Source organism: Bos indicus x Bos taurus, chromosome 18, assembly GCF_003369695.1.
Source record: "Bos indicus x Bos taurus breed Angus x Brahman F1 hybrid chromosome 18, Bos_hybrid_MaternalHap_v2.0, whole genome shotgun sequence".
NCBI lineage: Eukaryota > Metazoa > Chordata > Mammalia > Artiodactyla > Bovidae > Bos > Bos indicus x Bos taurus.
In genome coordinates, this window is record NC_040093.1 from 40,154,422 (window position 1) to 40,173,023 (window position 18,602).

At 50.9% G+C, this 18,602-nt stretch overlaps 1 protein-coding gene across 1 annotated transcript in view; it reads right to left on the bottom strand.

Moving 5' to 3' along the window:
- Nucleotides 1–3,138: 3,138 nt before the first annotated feature.
- ADGRG3 (adhesion G protein-coupled receptor G3) overlaps nucleotides 3,139–18,602 on the bottom strand; it is a 30,044-nt gene continuing 14,580 nt past the window's right edge. The window contains exons 3-12 of the mRNA XM_027516451.1: nucleotides 17,162–17,300; nucleotides 15,493–15,639; nucleotides 14,550–14,684; nucleotides 13,982–14,024; nucleotides 13,731–13,828; nucleotides 13,462–13,574; nucleotides 10,600–10,880; nucleotides 10,298–10,391; nucleotides 8,707–8,981; nucleotides 3,139–6,225 (exon numbers count right to left, since the gene is read on the bottom strand). Coding sequence (XP_027372252.1) covers nucleotides 6,113–6,225; nucleotides 8,707–8,981; nucleotides 10,298–10,391; nucleotides 10,600–10,880; nucleotides 13,462–13,574; nucleotides 13,731–13,828; nucleotides 13,982–14,024; nucleotides 14,550–14,684; nucleotides 15,493–15,639; nucleotides 17,162–17,300 — 1,438 coding nt within the window. The 3' untranslated portion in view covers nucleotides 3,139–6,112. The remainder of the gene's footprint in view (nucleotides 6,226–8,706; nucleotides 8,982–10,297; nucleotides 10,392–10,599; nucleotides 10,881–13,461; nucleotides 13,575–13,730; nucleotides 13,829–13,981; nucleotides 14,025–14,549; nucleotides 14,685–15,492; nucleotides 15,640–17,161; nucleotides 17,301–18,602) is intronic.

Here is an 18,602-nt window from a genome sequence, read left to right on the forward strand (position 1 = left end):
CAGCCTGGAATTACCTCTCTGGGGAATTCACCTGGGCGGCGGCCAGGAAGGGAAGAGGAAAAGGAAAATGTGATATGCGCCTCCGGTGGAATGGAACATAGGTCTCCTTTTTCCTTTTGTCTCGTGCAACACCTAATTTCCTCCGCATAGTTGTTTATTCCTCTTTACCCATTCCCAGCCCACATAGGCATCATTCTGACACTCCCCAACTCCCCACCAAATGAGCATTCTTTCTCACGCTGTCAGCATTTTTAACTGGCGTTAATGATATTGTATGAATACTTTTCTGTTGCTTAGATATTTGCTAAGAACTGTGTATTTAAGATCCACCCACTGGACCTCCTTGGTGGTCCAGTGGCTAAGAGTCTGGGCTCCCAAAACAGGGGGCCTGGGTTTGATCCCTGGTCAGGGAACTAGATCCTGCATGCTGCAACTAAGACCTGGCATAGACAAATGAATAAAGAAAATAAATAAATATTAAACAAACAAACAAACAAAAAGCTGTACCAGACTTTACTAAAAAAAAAAAAAAAAGATCCACCCACATTAATTTCCTCTTTACTCTCCTAGCCATGGACACCCCACTTTGCCATCAACTCCCATTATTCACAGATAATGCCACACACGTCATTGGTGGAGTCCCTTCTAGACCTGCAAGTGTATCTTTGGGCTAAAGAACCAGGAGCAGGACAGGTGGCTCAGCAGCAGCACTGCACTTTTTTTTCAGGTGGTGAAACCTACACTCTCTCCACCTCCCACAATGCCTGAGGGAGCCTGGCACCGTTGCCCCCGCCAGCAGTTGATATTCACTCCCTTCCTGATGTTTGCCGGTTTCGTAGGGGTACAACAAGTTCTTACTGTCATTTGAGTATGTGCCTCTCTGATTACTAAAGATTTTAAATCTGTCTTCACGTGCTAATGTGTTAGCTTCAAGGGTTTCTTCTTCTGAAACTGTCTTTTAAAAACTCAACCCATTTTGCTTTATTGCAGAATTATCTTGTTTGGATTTGCAGGACTTCCAGGTGTTAATCCCTGGTTCCAGATGCTGCAAATACCTCCCTCCTTTCTGTCACAGGTCCACTAACCTTGCCTGTAGTGACCTTCATTGAACAGAAAACTTTAATTTTGATGTATTTGAGTCTATCAGGTTTTGGTCTGACGTTTTGCACTTACAAATTTTTGTTTAAGAAATCCTTTCTTGCACTTAAAGTCACAAAAATATGTTCCCCTCTGCGATGACCTAGTCAGGTGGGATGGGGAATGGGAGGGAGGCTCAAGAGAGAGGGGATATATGTATACAGCTAATTCACATTGTTGTACAGCAGAAACCAACACAACATTGTAGAGCAATTATACTCCAATAAAACATATTTTCCTATGTTAATTTTGTAATTTTGCCATGCCATTTAGACCTTTATTCTGCTGGAAGTCCATCTCTGTATGAGGAGTTAAGTAGGGATTTTGTTTTATTTTTCCCCTTACAAAGAGTTAATTTTCCAACACCATCATCAGATCATTTGTCCCTTTCTCGTGAAGTCACTCTCGTCATACAGTAAGTCCCCAGGTGTACATGTGTCTGCCACAGAGGCCTCTGTTCTATTCCACTGGTCTTCATGTCTATCCCTGCACAGACTCCAAGCTGAATTTACCACTATGGCCTTGTACACTCTTTATATCTGCAGGTCAGTTCTTCCTTCTATGCCCTCTTTCATTAAGGATGACTTAGCTATTTGAGGCCTATATGCCTTAACATAAATTTTATTTTATTTAGTTTAAAATTTTTATTTATTTACTTACTTTTGGTTGTGCTGGGTCTTCACTGCTGTGCATGGACTTTTTCTAGTTGCAGTCTGTGGGCTTCTCATTGCGGTGGCTTCTCTTGTTTCAGAGCACGTGCTCTAGGGTGCACAGGCTCAGGAGTTGTGGCCCACAGGCTTGTTGCCCCGCGGCATGTAGACCAGGGGGCAAATGATCTTCCTGGACAAGGAATCGAACCCACACCCCCTGCATTGCCAGGCAGATTCTTAACCACTGGGCAACCAAGGAGACCCTTTCATATAAATTTTATAATAAGTTTCAGAAAGCCTAAAAAATGACTTAGAATCTTTATTGGAATTACACTGTATTTGTAGATCAATTTGCAAACAATTTTTATCTTTTGATATTAAATTACTTCTCTGAAAGCATGAAGCAAGTAGGTCTTCTTACTTCCTACCTATTTATTACATTGTAATGAAAAAGTATTAGGAAAGAAGAATCTGGGACAGAACAGAGAGAACCTGGCAGGGAACCACGATGAGGGGACACCCTTCCTGCAGCACACAGATGACCACTGCCGCCTACGGCCTGATAAGGTGTCAGCCAAAGCCGAATTCCGGCTTAGTCACAGTCACACTGTGTTAGGTGGGCAGCCCTCTTAGCCGGTATCTCATGTAATCATCAGCTTTGTCAGGCAGCTGCCGTTATCCCTGCATTGCAGATTCAGTAGGTGAGGAACTGGTCCAAGGCAAAGAACCTGGACCAAGCAGGCTGACCTTTGAGTTCGTGCTTTTGACCATCAGGCTGTCCACCTCCTAGGTTGTCCTTTGGATGTATCAGTGACAGGAGAACTTCGTCTGTCTAGGTGGACCTTGGGGTGTTTTTTCGCCATAGCCCTCCCTGGCCTTAGCATGTGCTCAACTTGGTGCTTGGAGCCACTTTTGCAGCGACTTCAAGCAGTGAGGGACCCCAGCCCCTCTGCCACTGCCTGGCCCTGGGGTGGAGAGCCAATCAGCAAACAGGACATCTCTGCTGTTAGCTACGCACCCCTTCAGCTTTCCCCAACTGCACCTGGAAACCCCGCCCATCCAGGGCTTGTGGTTCTATCCGTCCCGCATCCCACTGAGCATGTCTTAAGTGAGAAAGCAAGGAAAAGGCAAGAAAAAAACCACTGTCCAGGATTTCCCTTGAGACTCGGAGGTCAGGGACAAGGTAATAACTCTAAACCCCTGGAGCCCCCAGCTCTAGTGTTGGCCTAGCTTTCAGGGTGGTCTTGGGCGGGATTGCTGGGCCTCTCTGGGCTCAATTTCCTCCTCCCCACCCAGGGCTGGTTCACTTGGCAGAGCTGTGCAAGGAATCTGGAAGAGAGCCTTTTTTTAAAAAAATGTATTTATTTTCAATTGAAGGATAATTGCTTTACAGTATTGGATCGGTTTCTGCCAAACATCAACATGAATCAGCCATAGGTATACATATGTCCCCTCCCTCTTGATAAAAGGGAGCTTTGAACTTCATATCCTCCTAGTTAACAAACAGGTTGTAGAAGCTCACAATTTGCTTTCAGTTCAGCTCATTTCAGTTGCTCAGTCATGTCCGACTCTTTGTGACCCCATGAATTGCAGCACGCCAGGCCTCCCTGTCCATCACCAACTCCTGGAGTTCACTCAAACTCACGTCCATCGAGTCAGTGATGCCATCCAGCCATCTCATCCTCTGTCGTCCCCTTCTCCTCCTGCCCCAATCCCTCCCAGCATCAGAGTCTTTTCCAATGAGTCTTCTCTTTAGGCCAAGGGGTTTCTCATGGAGCAAACTAACTCCTGCTGACTTAATGTCGGGCACTTCACTTTGACCACCTCACTTAAGACTCAATGGGCTTCCCAAGTGGCTCAGTGGTAAAAAATTCACCTGCCAAAGTAGGAGACCCAGGTTCGATCCCTGGGTTGGGAAGATCCCCTGGAGTAGGAAATGGCAACCCACTTCAGTATTCTTGCCTGGAAAATCCCATGGACCAAGAAGCCTGGCAGGTTGTAGTCCATGGGGTCGCAAAAAGGTGGACATGACTGAGCAACTGAGCGTGCACACATAAGACTCAACAAGCCCCATCTTATGTAGGGTGAATCTGAGGTTCAGAGAGGTGTGGTGACAGGCTCAGGGTCACCCAGCCTCTAAATAGCAGAGCTAGGATTTGAAGCCAGGCCTGTCAGACACTGAAGCAGCCATTCTTCCTGAGGACAGGTTACTAGCTCTGAGACTTTGGGGTAAGGTTGCTGAGAACTTCAGTGTGAGAAACAGATGTCTATGAAGATAAGCCCTGAAACCCACCAAGTTTGTCCCCCAAAACTGATAACGTGGCTCAACTGTTGCAGTGTCCACACTCTTAAGATTTCCCTTCTAGGAACACAGTGATTTGCATAAAGCCAGGGTCCTGGGCTTCCTTTCTTTCATCTGTTTGCTGAGTGGGAGGAGGGAGAAGGGAAATCCAAGTCCAGGGCATTTGTGGGGAGCAAATTGACTGGCAGCCAGGGGTTGTAGTGAGGCTCTAATAATAATAACTTCTCACCTGTGGAAGGTGCTAGACTTTCTGCAAAGCACACTGGGGAGGGTGGGGGTTGAAGAGTGAGGCTGAACAGTAAGTTGGGTGAGGTGCAGTGTAGGGCAGAAGAGAGGGGTGGACGCCAGCGCCCTGCCCTCCTGGTCGGGCCGGCCCAGGAGGCCAGCGTGTCCCTGCATTTGTCTATCTCTCCTTTTGTTTTCTTTCTTTGGGTCAGTTTATCTGTTCATCTTTCTTTCGGTTTATCTTTCTGTCTCTCTCTATCTCTCCATCTCTCTATATCCGTGTCTATCTCTACTGTCTCTGCCTCTTTTTTGTTTCCTACTGAGGAAACCAGTGGTTTCAAAACCAAGCCCAGCCACTGGAAGTGACAAACCCAGCTGGGTCTGGCCTGCGGCACTCCCCTGGCACTATGGGAGCTTGGATGCCAGAAGAAATGTCCATCCTCTCTCTGTTCACAACCCCCTCCCCCCGCACTGGCTCCTCAGCCCTCAGGTGTGCTGAGCCCTGAACCTTATGCCCTCCACCCCCACCAAGACAGCAGGTCAGAGGTCAGTCCACCTGAGACCTGCTGGGACCTGGGACCCTTTGCTGCAATGTTTGCAACCTGGGCAGACCTCTTCTCCAGCAACAAAATGCAGAGAAGCTATATGGGACTAGAAATAACTGCGTGCATGTGCAGTTGGGCCAATTCTGGACAAAAGAAACAAAACAAAACAAAAAACTAAAAAAGTCCCTAATGCCACTTCTGAAGAGCCAGGAATAAAAACAGGGTGTTGAGGAAAAAAAGCTGGGTACTGTGCATGCCCCCTGTACTCAGCACCACCAGAAGGATGGGCAAACCACCTAAGCTAGGCTTCCAGCCAAACCCCTGGACATATCCCTACCCTCACCCCATGAAAGGAATCGGCTTCACCACCCCTGCCCTCAGGGAGTGAGCAAGCAAGGCAACCTGTTGTTAATTCTCACTTTCCCCTTCTGCAGCAGGGGCCTCAATAAAGCCTTGCCTGAATTTCTCGTCTGGCCTCCCATCAATGTCTGTTGATTGAGAAAGGCCAAGGACCCTGGTCGGTATCAGGGCCACCCGTGAGGCAGTCAGAGGTGGAACTGGGGACTGCTTGAGGTAGCCCACCTATTGAGTAAGTGGCATTCCTTGATATTCAGGGTCCCCAGCACCTGAGGGGCTCCCAGCGCCCCTGAGCGGCAAGGGGACCTCTGTGACGATGGGCCCTGGAGAGAGTGGCTGAGACCAGGTGAGACCAGAGGAGGAGCAACCCCCCCACCCCCTCAAAACAAACCTCCAGTTCACAAGAGCCCCCCACGCCTGAGCGGGCGGTGGCCCTGAGTGTCCCCTCAGGTACAGGCGGCCCAAGGATGGAGCTGTGGGAGGGCAGTGATGAGGGGAAGGGAGGAAGGGGAACGACTGGGAAGGACCAACCTCCTTATTGGAACTCAGGCTTTCTGAGACTAGAAGGCCGTTTTGCTCTGAGGGCGGGTGGTGGGTGTGGGGGCAGGGTGAGGGTGTCACTTTGTACCGGCAGGGGTCTCAGGATCACAGGGACTTGAGACTCCTGCCGTCCTGGATCTGTGAACTCTCAGACCCGTAGGTGTATCTGAATAAGACCTTTGAGACAACATGGCCCAACATATTTCCCATCCCCTGGCTCCCCAGTCACATTGTGCGGAGAAAGGCGCTGAGGCCCAGGAGGCAGGCACCCCCTCCCCGCCACCCCCAGGTCACACGGCGAATTAGAGCTGAGTCCAGAGTGCAGGGCGGGCCCGGCCTGGCCACATGGCCTTCCTCTATTCATGAGACACGGTCTGGGCATGGTCAACCCGGGCAGTGCCAGAAGATGAGGTCACGGTGCTCTGGCTTGGGCAGTAGAGGACAATGAACCAGCAGAAGATGAAGACACCTGTCAGGGAGGAGAAAGCCTCAGTGAGCCTGGGGCAGGGCCAGGGCTGGCGGCTGCTCAGAGGCGAAACCGCTCCACTGTAAAAGTTCAAGAATGTACAGAAACATCAGCCCCCGAGATGAAATCTATTCCTGAAAAAGGACCTAATCAATATCTTGGGAATGAAAGCCAGTCCTTGAAATAAAATCTGTATACATATCTATCAGATATAACAAAGGCCGAAATGAAGAGATTTTCAACCATACGAAACAACGACCACTGCCCTTCTTATAAACAGTTATTCCAGGATGCGCTTCATCAAGAGGGAAGGTGTGAGGTGTGAAAACTGTAGTAAGTACAGACATTAAGGGAGAAGTAAAAATCTTTTGGGGTTTTTAAAAGAAATTTAGAACTAAAACCCTATACAACAGCAGAAGTATTGAGGGGACTTCCCTGGTGATCCAGTGGTAAAGAATCTGCTTTCCAATGCAGGGACACAGGTTTCTTGGTCAGGGAACTACGATCCCACATGCCACCAGGCAACAAAGCCTGTGTGCCACAACTAAAAAACTTCACACACCACAACAAAGAGATTGTGTGCGGCAATGAAGACCCAGCACAGGCAACAATAAAAAAAAGTAAACTTGTTAAAAAATATATTGAAAAGACTTCAAGGGTAGTTAAAGTAGGCTGAGGGCTCTGTTTGTGAGAAAGAGAGAAATACTGAGTTACTCACAGTCAGTGGAAAAACCTCAGTGCGGTGAAGTGTTCAGGTTTAGCTATAATGGGTAACCTCAGAAAAAATGACAATCCACAGTTTCAAGACGTGCCCCCAAACCTTAACCCCTGAGACTTCTCAGATGTGGACTCATGAGTCTTCATCTAGGGCCAGTCTCTGATGGCCTAATTATAATGACTCTGTTGTTAACATAGTTCCCACATATTGAAGGCTTACTGTGTCCCACACACACATTATCTCAGGTATTCATCATGAGATCTGGTGAGAAAAGTATGGGATAATCCCAACTGTACAGATGACAAGGATCTGAGGAGCTGAATGAGTTGTTGAGGTGGTGAGGGGAGGCAGGATTTGAACCTAGGTCTGCCTCTCCCCGGGTTTCCCAGGTGGCTCAGTGGTAAAGAATCCGCCTGCCAGTGCAGGAGATGCAGGTTTGATCCCTGGGTCAGGAAGATCCCCTGGAGGGTAATGGCAACCCACTCCAGTATTCTTGCCTGAGAAATCCCACGGGCAGAGGAGCCTGGCGAGTTACCGTCCACAGGGTCAGGAAAGAGTTGGACATGACTTAGCAACTAAACAACAAGAACTGCTTGTACCCATGCTGCCAACGCCCTGAGCCCAAGCGGCAGCCAACCATGTTGCCAGGCAGTCTCGTGAGGCATTGGGAGCCAGCTCTGCTCCTGTGGGTTTGCACCCACTGGATCTAGACACCCTGCGTCCCTAGTGACTGCTCTGGACAGGATGAGACTGTGAGTCAAAGCCACACTTGCTGTTCCTCTCCGGGCTGTTTTCCCTCACAGTCGGGCTGTGATATACTTTTTTAAGTTGTGTGTATGAAACAGAAGTACGAGGAGGAAACGGGACAGGTGCAGGCAGGGAAACCCTGCCCCACATGTACCCTGAGTACCTGCCCCTTTGCTGGATATGGGAGGAAAAATTCTGCGGGGGCAGGGAGCAGGCTTATCTACCATTTCCTCCACTAATCATTTCCTTCCCGCCTCCACAGACTCTGTTCATGTCACATAGCCATCACATCACAGGATCTTGCTCTCCTGGCCACAGATGACTGGACCAGAGATGGACGTCTGATGGCCCAGTCAGATCCTTGACTCTCTTAAGATCATAGAAAAGACTGAACCAGACCACGGTTAGCAGACTGGGAAGACGACATAGGGATGAGGTGGTCATCTTGGGCAGCCAGTTGGAGACCATGGGTAAGAATGGGCCAGTGGAGGGAAAAAGTTACCACAAAGAGAAGGTGAGAGACTTCTTGTGACTCTGGAGAAAAAGATGGAGCAAGTATCTGCTTTGGTTTTGGTGGCTGTTCTTGACCCTGCTATCAGCTCCCATGAAGTCAGCCAGTCTTTCTACCCTGGGGTCCTCGGGGGAGCCTTGGATATTTAAAATCAGTACCCTTGAGTACCACTGGGCCTCCCTGGTGACTCAGTGGTAAAGAATCCACCTGCCAATGCAGGAAGTGTGGGTTTGATCCCTGGGTCAGGAAGATCCCCTGGAGAAGGAACTGGCAACCCACTCCAGTATTCTTGCCTGGAAAATCCCATGGACAGAGGAACCTGGTGGGTGACAATCCATGGGGTCACAAAAGAATCAGACTCAACTTAGCGACTAAACAACAACAACCCTTGATTTGAGCTAGCCTGAGTAGAATCCTGTTTCTTGCTAGCTACACCCTCCCCCAAAGCCCCCCAACACCCTCTGGTGCAGGAAGGCAGCCCGTCTCCTCCCTAGCCCAGGAGCCTCACCTTGCAGAGAGGTGAACAGTGCAAAGACATAGGCCGTGAATTGGCCCAGGGACGTGAGGAGGGCCAGTCCCCACGGCAGGCCCACCAGGCACGAGAGGCCCAGCAGGGTGAGGACCCCCTTCCAGTGCTGCCCCTTCTCCTTGCCCGCTGTGGCACTCGACAGAGTAAAGATTTTCCAGGACACCAGGCTCAGGATCACCGCGCTGAAGAGGAAAATGATGAGGCAGTAGCCGTACACGGTGACGTAGAGGGCAGTTTTCTCACGGAACCAGCACCTGGAGGAGATGGATGGCCGTTGGGACCAGAGGAAGTCCCCTGAGAGCAAGCCCCGGGCAGTCTCCCCAGCCTGTTCTTCTCTGACTAAGAAGATGCACCGCCCACATGTCCATCCATCCTTCCCCTGCTCTCCCAGGAGAGGGGATGTCATAAGGCTCCAGGTTGCTATCCCTTCAGACCAGTGGGCACAAAAGGCCAATTTGGTCCCAAAGGCATGTTTTGTTCACCCCACCTTATATTGGGGGAAAAAAAAACTGAATTAAGGAACACCCTTTTAAAAGTGAAAGGTTTGGCATATACATCCAGATTCCACTTGGCTTATGGGATCTTGGGCTTTGCTGGAGCCTCAGATGGTAAAGAATCGGCCTGCAATGCAGGAGACCTGGGTTCGATCCTAGTTCCCCCTCCAGGGATTGAACCCAGGCACTGGCAGTGAAAGCACCAAGTCCTAACCACTGGACCACCAGGGAATTCCCTAAATATGCCAATTTCTGCTTCTCTTATAAAACCATACAGCTGGCAGCTCTGTGGACACCCTCCTGAGGGACAGTAATCAGCTGCCAATTAGGCCGCTGTGTGATTGCCGGTCTGCGGCTGTGCCCACCCAGGCCGCTGCATGCATTTATGTTACCCGTCTGGCCCCTGGGACTCTGCATTCGAGGCCCTGGGCACAGCACCAAGGCCCCGCCAACTCTTCTTAGCACAGAGTCACGGGTCTCAGGTGGGAGCCCTGAGAGAGACTCAAATTGGCTCCACTGTTCCCTGTACTGCAGGGGTGAGAGGCCCCAGAGCAGGTGTGATCAACCCCCATTGTACAGACGAGGAGACGCAGGCTCTGAGAGGGGACGAACTTGCCCACGGTCACACAGCAACTCAGAGGCAGAGTCTGCATAGAACCAGAGCTGATACAAGCACTGGAGAGTTGTGCCCTGCACAAGGGCACCTGGCGGGGGGTCAGGTGGAGGCTGCAATCCAGCTCACCCTGCACTCACCAGGCTGGGCACCTGGCATGGCAGGTCAGAGGGATAAAGGGGGTACCTTTTAAAAATTTCCCAAAGGTGCTATAGAGGCTGGTGGTGCCGCAGGCTGGAGCAGGGCGTCCTGCCTCCTGGTCCAGTCCTCTCCCCTTCTCAGCCCCTTCTCCTTGTCCTTCCTCTCTGGAGTTTACCCCTCCAGGCCATGAGCTAGCTGGATCTGAGGATCCGGCCTTGATTTACTCTCTTCTCGGGATTCTCCCCTCTTCCCACCTCCTTCTGGCCCTAATTTGTGCCCCCAGGGCCCTGAGGTCACCCTGACTCCCATAGCCACCACTCACAGCTCCAGTGTGATGACGTTCTTCTCATCACGGATGCAGTAGGGGCCGTAGCTGTTGGCGATCCCAGTACCGATGACTATTAGGGCAGGCAGGACTAGGGGCGAGGAGGGAAGGACGTATGGTGTCGCTGAGGCTCCCTTGGCACGTCCTCCTTCACATCCCCCTCTCACCGTCGATCCCTCGAGCTATGAGCTAATCAGAGTGGGAGCTGCCACTGCCCATGGCCCTCCCCAAGGCTGGTCCCCTTCTGGCCTCATCCAGACAGAGCCAGCCAACCCTCTGCCTGGCCAGGAGACACCTACCCCAGCCCATAAGGCTCAGCTTCAGAAAGTAGTGGCTGAAGTAGGTGTTAAAGACCTTGATGACAAGCAGGTAGAGGTGGAAGGCTTCCAGGCCCATCCAGGTGAAGGCACAGAGCAGGAAGTAGTGGAAGACGGCCCCCCGGGCCCAGCAGGCAGCGTTGGACCCCTTCAGGCGTTGCCCCACATTGAGGAAGAAGGCCAGATTTAAGAGAAACAAGCTGATGCTCAGGGCCACATGGATCTTGGGGGCATCTTCAGACTTGAACCTCTGCCGGGAGAACCTAGGGCAAGAAGGGCTAGTGAAGAAGGGTATTCAGACCTCCCCATCTGACCACCTCTGGTCCACTTCTCTGCCAGTGTGAGCACCCTCTGGTTCAAGTCCAGGGGCTCTCTCATGACCTGCAGGACCCTGTGGGTTCTGGACCTTTCTGGCTTCATTCCTTGACTCCATGCTTGAGCCAAACTGCACAACTTGAAACTCTGAATGCCATTTGCTTCTCCACAGCTCCCAGACTTTGCCCATGCGCTTCCCTCTGCTCTCAGCTTCCCTGCTCCACCTTCAAAACCCTCCTTGGATGTTTCCTCCTGTGAAGGCTCTCTCTAAAGGCCACTTATCCCAGGCTTAGGTGGAAGTTTCCCAGAAGTGAGTGCGGTGTAACTCTCCTGACCCTTATTTCCATCTCTCTCCATGCTGTGACCTTGGGCCTAGCACAATAAGCAGGAGGAGGCCCTGCATTAGTTGAGTGACTGGATGGATGGCACGTGGATGCCCGAGGCCTTGAAATTGTAAGGAGATGAGGCTCAGAGTTAGACAGGGACTCAGAGTCACAGAGCAGGACAGGGGCTCCAGGCTCTCAGCCCACGGCTCCACGCCTGCTCTGTGGAGCTCACTGCACTTTCCTAGCCAATCAGTTCCTGCAGGACTCTCATTCGAGGGATGGGCCCTTAGGGCTGCCGGGAGGGGGCATGAGGGATAACGTCCACCACACCTGAGATGCCAGGCCCTACCCTTGGGAGATACTGACACTTCCTCCTGGCACTCCAAGCACTTCTCTCAGGGTCCAGCAGGGCAACCAGCTGGCAAGTCACGCTCAGCTTATTGGGGATGAAGGCAGTGTCCTGGGCCAGGGCTTGGGGATGGGGGCAGGGGTGGTACCACTTACACTCATCGTTTGGTCTGAGATGGGGGGTGGAGCTGGTGGGGGCCACAGCTCCCCAGAAAAGCAGCACCAGCATGTGGATAAGGGCAATGGAAGGGCCCAGACTGGGAGTCAGGAGACCAAGGGCTGCTCCAAGCCAGTCATGGGTCAGAAGGCCAGGCATGGGGCTGCTCCCATGGGTTCCTTCAGCAGAAGTTCCTTTGGGTCCCTCAGCCATGGCCAGGGCCTGGGAGAGCCTGGGACCAGCTACAGCAGCTTCTGCTGTCCCTGCTCCTCCTTCTTCCAGGAACAGCCCTGGGTTTCCCCAAGGAGTACCCTTCCCCACTCTCAGCCATGAACCTCAGACCCAAGAGCAGGCAAGTGATCTGGCCTGACCAATCAGTGTCATCCATCCTTTCACCGCAGTGGGCCTGTTAAGTCATGGGCACATGGTCTAAGTTACACCAGTGAGACTCAACTCTGCAGTACAGGGACAAAACTGAATACACACGCACACACACACACACACACACACACACAGGGCATGCACAGGCTCAGCTTCTTTGGGGTGTGATCTCTGCAGGGCCCTGCACTCAGAAGGGCTCTATGCTTGCTTTAATGCTTTGTTGCCACCATCTTGAAATTCTTAATGATTTTTGAACAAGGGGCTACGTGTTTTCATTTTGGACTGGGCCCTGCAAATGATTTAGCCAGTCCTGTCAGTATGTGCAAACATGCTCACACACACACACACACACACACACACACAATTGAATGCATGTGGAAAATGGTGAAAACTGAATGAGCTCTGTATTCTCGTTAGCTGCTGTGTGTGTGTGTGTTAGTTGCTCATTCACATCTGACTCTTTGAGACCCCATGGATGGTAGCCCGCCTAGGCTTCTCTGTCCATGGAGTTTTCCAGGCAAGAATACTGGAGCGGGTTGCCATTTCCTTCTCCAAAGAGCAGTGCTGTGCCAATATCAATTTCCTGGATTTATACTCTACTACAGTTTTAGATGGAGAAGGAAATGGCAACCCACTCCAGTATTCTTGCCTGGAAAACCCCATGGATGGAAAGCTTGGTGGGCTACAGTCCATGGAGTTGCAAAGAGTCAGACACGACTTCACTTTCACTTTCACAGTTATAGAAAACGTCATCACTGAGGAAAGCTGGATGAAGGAACTGGGACTCTAGGTACTATTTTTGCGACTTCCTGTTAGTCTATAATTATTTCAAAATAAAGTTTTTTTAGAGACTTCAATTCTGAGGCTTAGTTCAGAAGATTAGCTGTTTAGGCAGCTGAGAAGCTATGATGCTAGCCTGGGGCTCCCCTAGGCCCCTGAGTATGAAGAAGTTGCCTGACAGGACTGATAAAGGAGAAAGCGAAGTGGTGAGAATCAGAGGGACACGGAGTCCCAGGGACGTCTTTTGAGCACCTGGATCCAGCATCACCTGAAATGAGATCACCTTGGGTTTTTCAATCCCATGAACCATGTGTTATCTATTTTAAGTCAATTTGAGTTGAGTTTCTGCCACCTGTAACTGAAATAGCCAGACACTTTTCAGCCTCCAATCCCATTTTATAGATGAGGAAGCTGAGGTTTGGAGAAAATATGAGTATAACACAGGATTAACACTGCTCTGTTGGTTTCTACCCTACCCTGCTGCTGTCCTTGAGGGCAGGAAGGAGATGGGGGGTGGGGCTGGGCAGGGTGACCCACCTCAGGACAACGTAGAGGACGATGGTGAAGGCCAGGAAGATCATGGACGTTCCACAGCCAGCCTGGGAAATGTGTATGAGGGCCCTCACGGTGGCCTCATCCAAGATTGGCCTCTGTGGGTGATTCCCCCGAATGAGAATCCTATCAACTGGAGGCCAGGCCCGCACACCCCAAAGGCCTGGCCCCTGCCCACAGCCACCCTGTTCCCTGGCCCAGGAGCCTCAGCATTTCTGGAATTGCTGGGATGGTCGGGGAGGGGGCACTATTACCAGCAGCAGGGCGAAGAAGGTCAGGTGGTCACAGCGGCAGACAGTCCTGCGGACTCCGACCTCTGTGGAGCAGCCCTTGGAAGACCAGTCTCCTGATGACCCAGGGGAGGAGAGGGAGCACAGCAGAGGGGAGGGCAGGAAAAGGGAAGAGAGAGGTCCGGAGAGGAAAGGAAGAGGGGACGGCCCTGCTGTTGGACTCCGACTTACCCTTACCCTCCCTTCATCTTACCCGGGGAAGGTCCTCCAGGCCCTACCTTTAGTCGCATCCCAGAATTCACAGCTGAGGTTCATGTTCTAAAACCAGAGAGTGGGAGACAGGGGCGAGGCAGGGGTGACTGGGAGCGGGGAGAGGAGGGTGAGGGGAGAGGGGGGTGCTCCGTGTCTCAGCATGTGCCTGCATTAGGTGGAAGCAAGGCTCAGCCTGTGGTCACATAGGAACCACATTTGAAGCATTTCATGTATCCCAGGTCAGCGTGTGGGGTGTGGATTGGTGTGGGTGGGAGGGGCGTATATCTGGGGGCTCCTTTAGGGGCACGCACATGTGAGCAGATGTGCAAAGCCGTGTGTGTGCATGTGGGTTTCCCAGGTCCACCGGGCCCCTCTGGGAGCACGTGAGTGGAGCATGTTGGGAGGACATGCATGCATAGGCTGGACATGTATCCATGGGCACAATTGTGTGTCTGGTCCTAATGGCTTCTCCCAGGTGGATGTGGGAGGGTAGGAGGGTGCAGAGTCCCCTGCGTGTCTGTCTATATGCCTGGGGATGCCCACCTGCCCATGTGCCCCTCGGGAACTGCCAGGCCAGGGTGGGGGACTCACGGGGGGCTGGTACTGGTGGGAGAAGGTGATCTCCAAAGGCTCAGCCAGTTCGGTGACGTTTATGTGACCCAGAGTCAAGCCCACTATGCGATTGTTCAACACTCTGCTGCCGTCCTCCCGGCTGAGCAGGGAGCCCTGTGGAGGGATGCGTGGGAAGCCAGGCTACACAAGGGGCTCCCCCGACCCAACCCTGGTGGGGGCTCCTAGGACCCTCTAGGGCTTGTGCACCTTGCCTGGAGGGAAAGGTCTGGAGCCAGAGGTCCAGGGGAAAAGGGGTCATGGGCGACCTTCTTCCTGCTGCTCCCTGGAATCTGCACCGGCTGTGCCAGGACGGGCCCTACACTCTAGGCCGAATGGCCACAATGCTGTGTATCTGATAGCTGTCCATTTCTGGTCCCCAGGCCTCCTCTGCCCTCTTAACTGGAGCACAGGGTTAGAAGGAAGATGAGACGAGAGATGGAGGACAGTGGATGCCTACAGTGGGGAGCCCCTGCCCACCAGCACTCAGGGATGCACAAGCCCCTGTGTGAGTGCAGACACACCTCTGGGGCATACCTGGTACACATTTGCAAGGGAATGCGCATGCGTGTTAGTGTGAACATGGTCACACCAGCACATACATGATTATGTATGTAATCAGGAATAAGAAAAGAGATGCATGCTTGTGCACGGACAAGGACGCACACAGGACACGAACTCACTTGGGATACAGATACAAGTCCACAGACACTGATGGGGGGCAGGTGGTGTCTAAATACCAAGTGGGAATAACCAGCATGACCCTGCGGTCCAGACTCTAAGGATATGGGTCTAGATGACCTTGGCTGGAGACGTTCATCACTTCCTTCATCCCCACTGGGTCCCTCAGCAAAGATTCCAGAGGGGGCAAGCATGTCCCAGTGAACCCAGCATTGAATCTCAGCCACCCTGTGCCTCTCCTTACCTTGAAGACATTCCCTGGACCGATGTCCAGGACAATTATGCCCAACCGGACCATCGGCCCACTGCTCTTCAGGGATCCGAAAAGGCTCTTGGGCAGCCGGACTCTGTCAGGGTGCTGGTGCTCATCCTTGGTCACCTGCTTCGGAATCTGCAACCACAGACCCAGCCACTTCTGTCTTTCCCCGAGGAGCCCAGTCACCAACACAGTTCCTGCCCCTCCCCCAGCTGGAAGGAAAACCTGAGGTACGCTGGGTGGTGGGACAGCACCAGGGTCCGAGAACAGCTCTGAGTGGTGGGACACCTGGCGACACAGTCCAACCTGTGCTCTGTTCAGGCTGTGAGCCCCTGGCCAAGTCATAGTCCTTGTGGAGCCTCAGTTTTCCCAATATGGAGAATGGAGCCAGCAAGGTGTCCTTGTGGCCAGCAGTCAGGCAGGCTGAAAGTGGATTATGAAGGGGAAACACCTGGACAAGTCAGTTTGCAGGTGTGAGGAAGGGTCAGTGGTAGTGCTTTTGGCCAGCGTTCTGACCCCTGCTGTGCTGACATAGGGCCAGGGTGAGAGTGTCTGGTTTCTGACTCAGATATAAAGGAAAAGCAAAAGGCCATCGGGAAGGGAGACAGTGAGGACAAAGAGGAAGAATTCAAGAATTCACATTGAATGTGATAGCCATTCCCACCCAACAACACATTTTGTAACAGCTAAGAATGGTCAAAATATTAAAATAAATTTTCATGGGTAGTTGCCAAGCGTGTTTCGTCCATTCTGTGACCTCACTGTTCCCCTGGGGCTGCAGCCTGGTCCCACTGGATCCTGCCTCAAAAGCACCCATGGGCATGGAAAGAGGGGGAGCTAAGTGTTGTAGCAGAGAGCCTCAACTTTCTGCTTCCTAGCCCAGAACCTTGTCAAAAGGACATGTGGGTGATTTCAGAGGCCGGTGCCTACCCCATGCAGAGGGCTCAGCTGCTAGGGTGATGTGATAAAGGGTTGAGAAAGGCCCCTCCATCTTCCATCTCTCCTTCTCTAGGCTGACCTAAAAGTCTCAGTGACAGACCACTTTCCTGCCGCTCAAACTTCCACCCTCTGCTTTATGCCTGGAGGGAGGCTGTGCCCTCACTGCACCAAATATTCCCTGTAAGTTATCACATTTTCTCTGTCTGATAACCTTGAAAGTGGGCAATACCATCCCCATTTTACAGATGGGGAAACTGAGGCTCAGAAAAGTTCAGTACTTTGCCCAAGATCACAGTAACTAGTTAGGGGCAGAATCCAGAGTCTGCCTGTTAACCCTTTAGAAGTTCTCGTGGGAATGTCAGACTTTGGAGGAGTCTTCAAGCTCATTTTATAGATGAGGACTCAGGGGCCCAGAGAGGGGAGGGGATTTCCTTGAGGACACTTTGTCAGGTGGGAGAAAGTCCAGGACTAGAACCCTGATTCTCAATTTGGCGATCTTCCGAAGGTCTCATGCTAGCACCCTGGACAATCTGTTACCAGGATCCACTCACCCAGTTAACTCACCAGCACACACTAGCCAGGTGGCAGAGAACTACCCAGTGTGACATGGGAAGGACAACTGTTGATGGACACCAAGCACAGACCATGATTCTCTCAGAAAAGCATGCCTGAGGAAAGTAGGGCCAGAACCCAACAAAGGGGACTGGGGAATCTTCACCTGAGAGGGGGTCAGAGAGAAGTACAGGTCTTCTGAGACATTGGTGTTGATGCTTTTGACAAACGCTGTCAAAAAAGACGTATTCAATGTGTCCATCTGATTCCTCTCCACCAGATAGGTCTCGAAGTTCAGCCAATATCTACAAGGAAAAATAGGGTCTTGCAGGTTGAGTCACTCACTCACCTGGTCCGCTCACCTGGATGACAGGAGGAGGAATACCATGGAGAGCGATCATCAGGCTCTTGGTGTAGGAGGGGTGACCTGGGATATCAAAGGGAAGACCGTGATGCTGCAGAAGAACAGGGGTGCATGGGAGGGATTCATGCTGGTTCTGAGGGAGTCTAGTCAGAGGTCCCCCTGAGTACATGTTTCTCTTTTTTGGTAACAAAATACATTACAATGTAAAGTTTGTCATCTTAACCATTTTAAAGTGTGCAATTCAGTGGCATTAAAGACATGCACAACATTTGTCCTGTAATTGAGATCTAATCTTACTGCATTGTGGTCAGAAAAGATGCTTGGAATGATTTCTATTTTTTTGAATTTACCAAGGCTAGCTTTATGGCCCAGGATGTGATCTATCCTGGAGAAGGTTCCATGTGCGCTTGAGAAAAAGGTGAAATTCATTGTTTTGGGATGAAATGTCCTATAGATATCAATTAGGTCTAACTGGTCTATTGTATCGTTTAAAGTTTGTGTTTCCTTGTTAATTTTCTGTTTAGTTGATCTATCCATAGGTGTGAGTGGGGTATTAAAGTCTCCGACTATTATTGTGTTATTGTTAATTTCTCCTTTCATACTTGTTAGCATTTGTCTTACATACTGCGGTGCTCCCGTGTTGGGTGCATATATATTTATAATTGTTATATCTTCTTCTTGGATTGATCCTTTGATCATTATGTAGTGACCTTCTTTGTCTCTTTTCACAGCCTTTGTTTTAAAGTCTATTTTATCTGATATGAGTATAGCTACTCCTGCTTTCTTTTGGTCCCTATTTGCATGGAAAATCTTTTTCCAGCCCTTCACTTTCAGTCTGTATGTGTCCCCTGTTTTGAGGTGGGTCTCCTGTAGACAACATATGTAGGGGTCTTGTTTTTGTATCCATTCAGCCAGTCTTTGTCTTTTGGTTGGGGCATTCAACCCATTTACGTTTAAGGTAATTACTGATAAGTAGGATCCCGTTGCCATTTACTTTATTGTTTGGGGTTCGAATTTATACACCATTTTTGTGTTTCCTGTCTAGAGAATATCCTTTAGTATTTGTTGGAGAGCTGGTTTGGTGGTGCAGAATTCTCTCAGCTTTTGCTTGTCTGAGAAGCTTTTGATTTCTCCTTCATACTTGAATGAAATCCTTGCTGGGTACAATAATCTGGGCTGTAGGTTATTTTCTTTCATCATTTTAAGTATGTCTTGCCATTCCCTCCTGGCTTGAAGAGTTTCT